Genomic DNA, 11,197 nt, shown 5'->3' with positions numbered 1-11,197 from the left:
GTGAGGTGAAGGCGGAGTGGGTTTTCGGGTGTTCGAGATGGTGTATGGACGGTGAAAAAGATATGCTAGGTCCTGTGATGTTTGTGGTCTCTCTCTCCAGTATCAGCAGTTGGTGATGGGAATGAAGAAGAAAGGGAGAAGATAATGGGTTCCTCCTCCTAGCCCCCTGCGTGTAATATTCCTACCTCTTTTTTTTTTATCCACTTTCAATTCTTTACAATTTTTTTTTTAGAACGTATTCTTCCCCACTGTGACCTGTTTTCAGAAGTGGAATAGCACCAGATATTCTCCCCATGTGCTGACCAAAATTCTGTATCCCATGAAGAATATGGCATCCTTTTGGTGCTTGCTTCCCACGTGAAGACTGCACCAAGCATGGGTTAGCTGTGTGGTTCCTGCGCGTTAGCTGTGTGCTTCCGCCATTGCTCTGTAGCGTCTGGGTGCTGAGTGGAAGCCAGGGTGTTGAAGATGAGTGGGAGCAAAGGTGAGTGGGAGGCAGACTCAGGTGGAAGTCCAGAACCCTTGCCCATTTTTTTTATGGAAATTCTCCTTCATAAAATGCTTCTCCACGTGCGCCGTAAATGTGCTACCAACATGCACTTCCATTTCAAAACATATTCTCTGAACATTCCACTCATCACCATCATGTGCCCTCAGCTTTTCCTGTATCAATGCCTTGACCTCCTGCTCCACTCATGCCCCTTTTTTTTTTTTTTGCTGACCAAAATTCTGCTCCACCATTTTGCTCGCGTGAAAACTGCTTCTCTTCAATTTCAATATTCAACTCAGCTGCCCATGCTTCCATCTCGTGCTCATCATTCTGCTGGACCGTGTTGATGGAGTTGGCTGGGCGAAGCTGTAGTGTGAAGTGCAGCGTCTCTCTAACGTGAAAGCCTCCCTCTTTCCAGCCCAAAGATTCTCTGATTCCTCCTTTATTAATTCCCGAAACCCATACAGTGAGTGGCTTCACAGACGTTAATGGCAGACAGCTGCGGCTGGAAAGCTCAGACAAATTTAAAACGCAGCCACCAACTATTTGGACGCTCGGTCAAACAGAAAATGAACGTCCGTTCATATTAAATGAACGAACGCTCAAACCAAACGCTCACGAGGTCAGGCCGAACGCAAACAGTAACAAAGAACGAACGTTCACCAGGTCGACCAAAGAAAACCGAACGCTCACAATCACAACCCGAACGCTCGACATCTCAAACAGACCGAACGCTCAAAAGCTTGAACACTGACCGAATGGAAACCTTGTCAGGCCGAATGGTTGATGACGAACGTCCAGAGGACGAACGCTCGCAAGTTTGAATACTGGCCGAACGGTCGAATAGTGAAAAAGGACGAACGGTCGAATAAGAGAGAGGACGAACGTTCGCACGAGCGCTCAAAACCGAATGCTCGCTGAACACAATCTTCATGGAGACCGAACGTTCATCAAATTATTATGACCGATCGGCGGAATAATGCATAGGACGAGCGTTCAAAACCGAACGCTTACATACAAAAAACCGAACGGTAAAAATGAGAGGCCGAACGGTCGAAGACGAGGACGAACGGTCACTGTTTGGACGAACGGCCACAGCAACAATGGGAAAGGACGAGCGGTTTTTATGCATTGGATGGAAACGAACGTGAAAAATGAAAGACGAACGGTTGGAAGCCTACCAATGACCGAACGCTTAAGGCTGCGGAATGCCGAACGTGCTGAAGACTCAGGGTTGAGGACGAACGGTCACAGCTACAGTGGCAAAAACCGAACGCCCTCAAAGTGAGGACGAACGTTCCATCCTCTCTTTTTTTTTTTTTTTTTATATTTTTTTTTTATATTTTTTTTTTATATTATATACTTTCATCATTTTTTTTTTTTTTTTTTTTTGAAAAAATGAATTTTATTTAATCAACCCGGACGAAATTGAGTGTTGACATGGTGAAACAAATCCTCCAAAGTCTCATAATGGTGTATTTCCACTACATCTTGAATCTCCCTATTTAATCCATTCAAGAATCTAGCCATTGTAGCTATAGGTGTTTCTTCTACATCAGTTTTCATCAAGGTGACCTCCATTTCTTGGACATACTCTTCAACACTCTTATTTTCTTGTGTAAGTCTTTATAATTTGTTGAAGATCTTCTTTTAATAATAAGGAGAAATAAATATTTCCTTATAACTACCTTTAATTGCTACCATGTAGAGATTAACAACCTTCCCCTTCTAGTTATGTCTATGGTAATTGTATTCCACCAATTCATAGCATATCCTTCAAACTTTAAGGATGTCATAAGAACCTTATCGTCATCCTCATAATCATAAGAGGTGAAGATTTGGTTAAGCTTCATTTCCATGTCACGAAGGCTTTCGGGTCAATAGCTCCATTAAATCTCGTCTTTGGTCTCGCCGGTCTAAAACCATGCTCCTCTTCATCATTATCCATCCCAAGCATGTGGTTCCCAAACTCCTTTTTGGCTCCTCCTTGGTCTAAAAACATGCTTCTCTTCATCATTATGAATCATCATGTTTTCTTCTCCTTCTCTCCACTCCCTCCAATCTCACACTCACATTTGCGCTAGACTTTTGGAGTCTTTCAAACTACAGTTGAGTGTGTTTTTGCATTTGAGTCATTTGTAAGTTAAACTTCTCAATTACTACCATAATTGTCACAGTCTTAGGTGACTGAGGATCACTTTTTGGAAAGAAGTTGTGTCCTGCAAGAAAATATTAGTAATAATATATATATATATATATATATATATATATGTGTGTGTGTGTGTGTGTGTGTGTGTGTGTGTTTAGGACCTCATAACTCTTCTAAGTGTTTTACATAAATTTCAGTTGTATATCATCCTTATAAACTCTCTTTTTAAAGTATTTTCTTACATCTTTTCACTCAAATTCCCTTTAATGTTTGGCAAAGAACTCCAATAGTGACAAATCAATATGAAAAACATTATGAGATCTAAATATTGACTCAAGAGGTCAAAGAAAATACAAATCTCTAAACAAAACTTCAAAAAATTTTAAGAGACACATAAAACAATAAAAATAGAAAATAATAGGACTACCACAAAAAGTTAAATGAGACAACGCTGAGACTCTAAAACAATGAATATAATTCAATAGATTAACAATTATAAGCAATAATGAATCATAATAATTGTGTTGAAATCTACATTTTTTTTGTTTTACTCTTGGATCCTTACCTTTTTTTCTTTTAGTATATATTTGTTTCCTTTGGACTTAAATCCACTATTCTTTCTTTTTTCCTTTTTTTTCTTTCAATTTTGAAATTCAACACACAAACAACGAAAACTAAACAAATTGCCTTTAACACCAAAACTTATGCAAGATCAATTTAAATAGTTAATTAGGACTACAATTAATAGAAAAACACATACAAATAGATAACTTCCATAAATTAAATGTAGAAAAGCACAATCTAAACAAAACTTCAAAAAATTTTAAGAGACGCATAAAACAATAAAAAAAAAATAATACGACTACCACAAAAAGTTAAACTAGACTACACCGAGACTCTTTAAAAACTGAATATAATTCAATAAATTAACAATTACAAGCAATAATGCAACATAATAATTGTGTGTTGAACTCTACATTTTTTTTACTCTTGGATCCTTACTCTTTTTTTTCTTTTAGTACATATTTGTTTCTTTTGGACTTAAATCCACTATTCTTTCTTTTTTCCTTTTTTTTTTCTTTCAATTTTGAAATTCAACACAAACAAAGAAAACTAAACAAATTGCCTTCAACACCAAAACTTATGCAAGATCAACTTAAATAGTTAATTATGACTACAAAATATAGAAAAACACATAAAAATAGATAATTTCCATAAATCAAATGTAGAAATGCATAATTTAAACAAAATCATATAACACAAACATTCAAGAAATGTTTTATGTTTTTTTTAATATGAAATAAAAATAATATAAAAGAGGATATTCAAACTAGAACCTTATTCTAAATACCAGATTATATGATCTTGTACAAGAAAAAGTATGATTGCTTCTAGATTTGAATCTTGAAGAGGGGCAATAAAATAAATCAGAGAAGAATGTGAAATAAGACAGGGATGAGGACGCCACGATCTAGTATATTGATAAAACAAATGAAGATTCATCGTAAAGATGTTAATTTTTTATAAGAATCAAAATTCTAAACCAAGAACTAAGAGAATTCTCTCTCAAGGAATATAAATATATATAATATGACTCAAAAGTGTCTACATATGTATTTGGTGTTCATATATATAGACACAAATGTTTAAGCCACTTAAAAAACCATAAAAGAAAGTCCAAAAACATCAAACCCAAAAATAACTTAGAAAATGTAAAAACATAATTGAATTATTTACAATTAAAAGAAAATTACAAATAATTATAATTGTCGAATCCATGATCTCCATGTCCCTTGAATTCCAATCTTCATGGAGCATCATGAGTCTCAAGGAAATTTTTTCTTTCAATTGTTTGTTCCTTGACTTTGTCATAGGTTCTTTAAATTACAAGTCTTCCTCACACTCTTTTTCTATAGGATCAAGGGATAGTTCTCTACCACTTTTAATCCTTCCGAATTTCTCCAACACAACAACACTACTATCAATTCATCTTAGTCCATATTCAAATGACAACATCCATTTAAATGCATTTCCACATGCCAAATATTACATACCAAATTACATCCATCAATAATTTCATAGAAAATCCTTATAAATATGCTTAACAAGTAAAAACACATAAAAGTTTATTATTCTAATACATATTTAAAATTTATAGATATAATTTCATCGTATAAACTCAATTCTAATGCAGTTTAGAAACAAAAAAATCTAGTCACAGCCCATCCTCTCATTACCATTTTCTACTTTACATTGATCCATTACTCAAGGCTCATAAAACATGATTTATATTCATTCTTCAGTGAAATCCTATAGGCTAACAATTTAAGCCTTTCTTCACGCTACAAAATTCCAATATCCAAAAGTCGGTTTCAACATAAAACATAATACAATGCCTAAAACTTCAAAATTTCATTCAATTGAACTTTCTCGCAATCTCCCATTTTCTATAGTTAGCATTTCTAATTGAAAACATTGTTTGTTTTTCTTTATACAACTTTAAAATGAAAGTTTGTTTTATCTATACACTAAAAATTTCATCAACGGTAAGAGTATGATTTTATGATCATACATATATAAAGATTTGCTTAGAGTGTAAGAAAGTTGCGTGCAAAAGAAAAATCTACATACAAGAAAAAAAAATATTTCAAAGAAAAAAGATATAAAATAAAATTACTTTATTTTGAAATAGAATCGATCCAAAATGATCTTAAGACTTTAGTTATTCAAGGTGCTATCAATTTTTGAAATGGATGAAAGTGGAGAAAGAAATTGAAAAAAAGATTGAGAAATGGGGTTTTGGTTGATAACATGGCTTGAAAGAAGAGTAACAAAGGAGGTCTAACCTTTTTCATATTTTGTTCCTTATCTCCCTCTTTAAAATTATAAATTTATTTTATTGCATTATTATTTTATCTTTCTTCTTTGATTAGACACGTTACAATAACTCTACTGTTATACAATATAGTTTGAATAACATGTCTCTCAACATTGTCATAAAATAAAATTTTATTTTAATTGTATTATGCTAATAAATGGAATGTTACATAAAATATTATTAAAAATAAATTATATAATTAAGAAAAAATAAATTGATTCATTATTTCTATAAAAAAATTCAGATAAAGTATACCATTTCAGTAAAAGAAAAACATTTAATATTGTAATTATGAAAATGGTGGATTTTAAGAAAATAGTTAAAAACATGAAAATGAAAAAGGAAAAAAAATATCTTTACACAAAGACAACAAAATTTTTGGTTTGCACAATTTAAGTCAAGTCATTTCCAAAATCGCAGTCAACGTGTCGGCACGCAAGTCGTCGTTTTCAAATTCTAAAATCGACAACTTTTGGTTTGTGTTTTTTTTATCTTATGCTACAGTGAGAGTACTATATAACGCTAGAGTAAAAGTTCTACTTCTGCAACATTGAGTAACTAGCTTTCCATGTTCTGAAGAGAAAAAAAATAGATGATGATGATGATGTCTCACTGTGTTTTCCCTGTTAATCCACCTTCCACTCCTTCACCCTGCTTCCACTCTAAAGGTACTTTCCTTCTTGCTTTCTATGACAAGTATATTACTTTTCTACAACCAGTTAAACTCAAATCTCATTCCACGAATTTTCAGGCTTTTTGTGCTTATGGGATCTTATACGATGAAAAATTTGGGGACCCCAACTGATATTTTTCTATTATAGGTGGAAAAAATCCAATTCGGAGACAAACAACTGTTAACATATTTTATTGTTAAAATACACAATACACTGTCAGACTCAGATTTACATATTTGATTGTTAAATGGTATATATAATCAAATTGGGATTGCTCATGACTTGTTCTTGTTTTTGTCAACTTCAGTTGGAAAGCAATGGTCTCAGAGATTTGCTTTGAGTGTAAGGCCAATGCACCCTAAGAGAGTTTCAAGTGGCTGCACTGCGAGAGCAACTTTGGGTGATGCTGATAAATCTATCGGAATTCCCCGCCAATGGTACAATGTAATTGCCGATCTTCCAATAAAGCCACCTCCACCGTTGCATCCTCAGACTTTTGAACCAATCAAACCAGATGACTTGTCACCCCTTTTTCCTGATGAGTTAATCAGACAAGAGATAACCAGTGACAGATTCATAGACATACCGGATGAAGTTCTCGATGTTTACAAGCTTTGGCGCCCAACCCCTCTCATTAGGTTTGATTATCTATCGCTTTTCCTTGGAGCTATTTGAAATGCTATTATTGTCTAAAATTTATTGAAAATCACAAAAATTTTGTGGATCGTGGTTAATTTTTTTTAGTTCCTTAGACACAAAATTTAAAATCGACCGATTTTGATACATTTTAATCCTCAAACTTTATATCTTTGATACATTTTAATCTCAAATTTTAAATAGATATAGTCTTTTTAAGTCAATGGCATTAACTTTTTTTTCTAGTGTTATATGGTGTTTTATGTTGATATTCTAAGTGTAAACAACTCAAATGTCTAAAATACTATTTAACATGTAAAAAAAAGTTAACATCAATAGATTAGAAGGAATATATCCATTTATTTTTAATGTTTGAGATCAAAATATATTAAATTTCGAGACCAAAATGTATCAATGTTTGGAAAATGGATGATTCTAATTTTGTGTTTAAGACTAAAACCATATTTAACTTTATTATCTATCGAGTTTTAAATAGTATGTTTCTAGCACTTCTCTTGGAGAAATTGTCTGAGGATTATCTGCTCTGATGAATTTAGAGCCAAGAGGCTGGAAAAGCTTCTTCATACGCCTGCTAGGATTTACTACAAGTACGAAGGAGTAAGCCCAGCGGGATCACACAAACCGAACTCTGCTGTGCCACAAGCCTGGTATAATTTACAAGAAGGTGTCAAGAATGTTGTGACAGAAACTGGTGCTGGACAGTGGGGAAGTGCATTGGCCTTTGCTTGCAGCATATTTGGCCTTGGATGTGAGGTATGAGTTGGATGCACTGAGAACTCAACTAACTGAACTAATGGTTTTTCTCAATCAAATGTTACTAATTTCCTGGTAGTGTTGGTGTAACTGTGTTATCATGCATGCATCTTTGTTTAGAACTAACAAGAAAAATGTAATTGAAACTGCACCAAATTAGTTGTGCACTCCAAAAACAATCATCAATGGTCGTTTCTTGCTTGACCCTTGTTCTGATCTTTTGTTTATCTTCAATACTTTTGTCCAAGGCCAACAAAGTTAGCAGTAATTGAATGATTCTGAAGGAAATAATGGAATTGTGCACATGATGTTATTGTAGCTTAGATTATGAGACTGTGTTGTTTAGTTGAATGGTTTATAAATATAGGTGTGGCAAGTGCGCGCTTCCTATGATTCAAAACCTTATCGGAGGTTGATGATGCAAACATGGGGTGCAAAAGTACATCCATCTCCATCTATGATCACTGAGGCTGGTCAGAGAATGCTTCGAGAGGATCCATCAAGCCCAGGGAGTTTAGGAATAGCCATATCGGAAGCTGTGGAAGTTGCTGCTAAAAGTGCTGATACCAAGTACTGTTTGGGGAGTGTACTCAACCATGTTTTGCTTCACCAGAGTGTTATAGGAGAAGAGTGCATCAAACAAATGGAAGCTATTGGTGAAACCCCTGATGTCATTATAGGATGTACTGGTGGTGGCTCCAACTTTGCAGGGCTAAGTTTTCCATTCCTTAGAGAGAAGCTCAATAAGAAAATCAATCCTGTTATTAGAGCAGTTGAACCTTCAGCATGTCCTTCCTTAACAAAAGGGGTGTATGCATATGATTATGGTGATACAGCAGGAATGACTCCATTGATGAAAATGCACACACTTGGACACGACTTTGTTCCTGATCCAATTCATGCTGGTAATAATATGTTATGCTGATAGGGTTTTCCGTTCTAGAATTTAATTTTTGTAAGTGTGGTAGCTTGTGTTGATTTGGCCCTTTAAGATATGGTCCTTGAATGAATTTGTCAACTTCATGAGAATTTAATGCATGAATCTATGAACTTTTAAGACAAATTTAGTTCCCAGCTTGGTTCAACTTCATGACAGAAGGATTAATTTGTCAGAAAGTTGACAAATTCAAGGACTAATGGTATTAACAAACTTCCAAGGAGAAAATCAACATAGGTTTTCTTTTCTGGATGTGATGATGTCTTTTTACCATCACCTTTGTTAGTGTATATCCGTGTATTAACATTTTTTATCATTTTTAGGAGGTTTGCGTTACCATGGTATGGCACCATTGATCTCACATATTTATGACTTGGGTTTAATGGAAGCAATTTCAATTCCACAAACAGAATGTTTTCAAGGTAATTCTCATTCTCATCTCACTTGGCACAATAACTTGCTTAGTGACTCAAGTTTCTCTGCTGAGTTTTTTTGTATTGTTAGATCAAAATACGCTACTTTTGGTATGTTAAAAGGATTTTTAATACATCTTAAAACATCAAAATCAATGTACATCAGTATATTTTAAAGACACAAAAGAGGTCAGTACAAAAAATCTCAGTAGAGAATCCAAAATTCGTACTTAGCAAAATTAAGATCATATAGGATGAAAGTGTTGTCTTTTTGGTTACAGGTGCTATACAGTTTGCTAGGTCTGAAGGGTTGATACCAGCTCCTGAACCAACTCATGCCATAGCTGCAACCATTAGGGAAGCTATTCGTTGTAGAGAGAGTGGGGAGGCCAAGGTTATTTTGACAGCAATGTGTGGACATGGCCATTTTGACCTGCCAGCTTATGAAAAGTATTTGCAAGGTAACATGGTTGACCTCTCATTCTCAGAGGACAAGGTTAAAGCTTCACTGGCCAAAATTCCTCAAGTGATTCCTTGAGTTGAGACTCACATGGCTCTCTCAACACATTTATGTGTCTGAGTTTGTTTTAGTGCCTGTTTAATTAGGTTCAAAATTAGGGACCACTTGATACATCTCAAGGAAACTACAAATAAGTAGATTTTTGCATCTTCAATGTGTTTCCAACACACTTAATTATTGGAATAAAATCATAATCTCAACCTGGGTACCTTTTGCATTGTGCCTTTGTCCATGTATACATTAGAATTAGTGGTGTATCCATTTCTCAAAAGTGAATAAATTGTGGTGAAACGCTGTTAAATTTCCAAATTTGATGTGTATGGTAGAACTCTTAAAAGTGAGTTGTTCAATCCTTTGACAAATTTATCAAGACATTAAACCTAATTTAATTTCATAAAACTAGTTTTAAAGTAAGATTTACACCATTTCATATAATTTATTAATGTAGATCTTCAAAACACATTTTCAGTATATAATCAACTAGTAATGAGTGAACCAATTGTTAAGACAAGATTGTCTAATAATTTTTATTTTGAAATTTAACCAAAGTGTCTAACGAAATATTGTCTATCAAAATTACCTACCATCTAGGATAACGCATTAAACGATATTTATGTCTTGACAATATCCTAAATGCAAATAATATAGACTACTTTAAACAACTTGATAAACAGACCAGCATAAATGTTAATAATACACAGATCATGTTAAGCGATATAATGAATGTCTAACGTTTTAAATCCAAATGTAGGAATAATATTCTTTTGACTGTCGTAGCATTTCTCTTTATATATGTAGATCCATAAAGAATAAATACTTTATTAAAAAGTTATACGTTGATTCAAAAGAACGTTAAGAGATATGAAGACATTCTGAAAATGTTTCCTCAATGTTTTATGTCTGTTCAATTTGTCTCTGCAAAAGCAACACAACATTTATACTCGTACAAAAGGCTACACACCTACATCAAAGTCAATACTTCTAAGTAACAAATCTTTCTAAAAGTTTTCTATATAAAGAAGACCACATGAAGAGAGAAAAACAAAAATCATAATTGTAGATATTCTTATGTTACCAATATTCTCTTACTCTTGTGTCATCTGGCTCTTTGAAAAAGAAATTTTTTTTTTACAAGTTTTCTAGATAAACTTTGTATTGATCTAAATCTTCACTAAGAGCTTTTCAATCTTTACTTGTTTTTAAAAACACTGTTGTTTTAAGATAATCAAAAATGATTTAAAATACTTGGCTGTTTAACTAAGGGAGAGTTAAACGTTTATAATCAATTGGACTATCTTATACCAAGAGTGGTTATACTCATTCTAAACTATGAGTGATAAAATTCAATGTATCTTTTCAAAGATAATGAAACCTTTAAGAGTGCTTAAAGGAAAACTAAACCTAATTTAGTTAAAATAAATCGGTATAAAAACGTGATTTTCATCTTTGCTTTTTTTTGGTTGTGTTTCTAAAAATTTTCAAAAACAACGTCCATAACTTATTGTAAAAAGCTTTTCAAACTCTATTCAAAACTCTTCCTCCTTTTTCTAAAGTTTGTATGTTATTTTAAAGTTCAATTAACTTATTTTTAATTAATGATAGGTTGAGTTAACTTATTTTAAGTTCTCTTTACTTGTAACATGATTTATTTGTAATCAATAAATTTTATATGTTGTTAAAATTAAGAGAAAATGTAAGAAACTTTTTGTTATAATGTCAAGTTGTA

At 33.3% G+C, this 11,197-nt stretch overlaps 1 protein-coding gene across 1 annotated transcript; it reads left to right on the top strand.

The window, feature by feature from the left end:
- The first annotated feature begins 6,026 nt into the window (after window positions 1-6,026).
- On the top strand, window positions 6,027-9,688 carry LOC148200165 (uncharacterized). Its single transcript, XM_088111491.1, has 6 exons — window positions 6,027-6,185; window positions 6,499-6,829; window positions 7,385-7,601; window positions 7,969-8,506; window positions 8,862-8,960; window positions 9,233-9,688. Exons 1-6 carry the CDS (start codon window positions 6,110-6,112, stop codon window positions 9,487-9,489), a joined length of 1,518 nt encoding a protein of 505 aa, XP_087967617.1. The 5' UTR covers window positions 6,027-6,109; the 3' UTR covers window positions 9,490-9,688.
- The last annotated feature ends 1,509 nt before the right edge of the window (window positions 9,689-11,197 follow it).

This window comes from Vigna umbellata, chromosome 4, assembly GCF_029865625.1.
Source record: "Vigna umbellata cultivar VRB3 chromosome 4, Vumbellata_1.0, whole genome shotgun sequence".
Taxonomy (NCBI): domain Eukaryota; kingdom Viridiplantae; phylum Streptophyta; class Magnoliopsida; order Fabales; family Fabaceae; genus Vigna; species Vigna umbellata.
This window is presented reverse-complemented; position numbering and strand designations above follow the sequence as displayed.

Bases quoted from the DNA above. Each gene is read 5' to 3' on its own strand.
- LOC148200165 (XM_088111491.1), top strand. From the start codon at position 6,110: ATGATGATGATGATGTCTCACTGTGTTTTCCCTGTTAATCCACCTTCC. The intron at 8,507-8,861 runs GTAATAATATGT...TATCATTTTTAG, and splicing joins TCCTGATCCAATTCATGCTG to GAGGTTTGCGTTACCATGGT. The intron at 8,961-9,232 runs GTAATTCTCATT...TTTTGGTTACAG, and splicing joins ACAAACAGAATGTTTTCAAG to GTGCTATACAGTTTGCTAGG.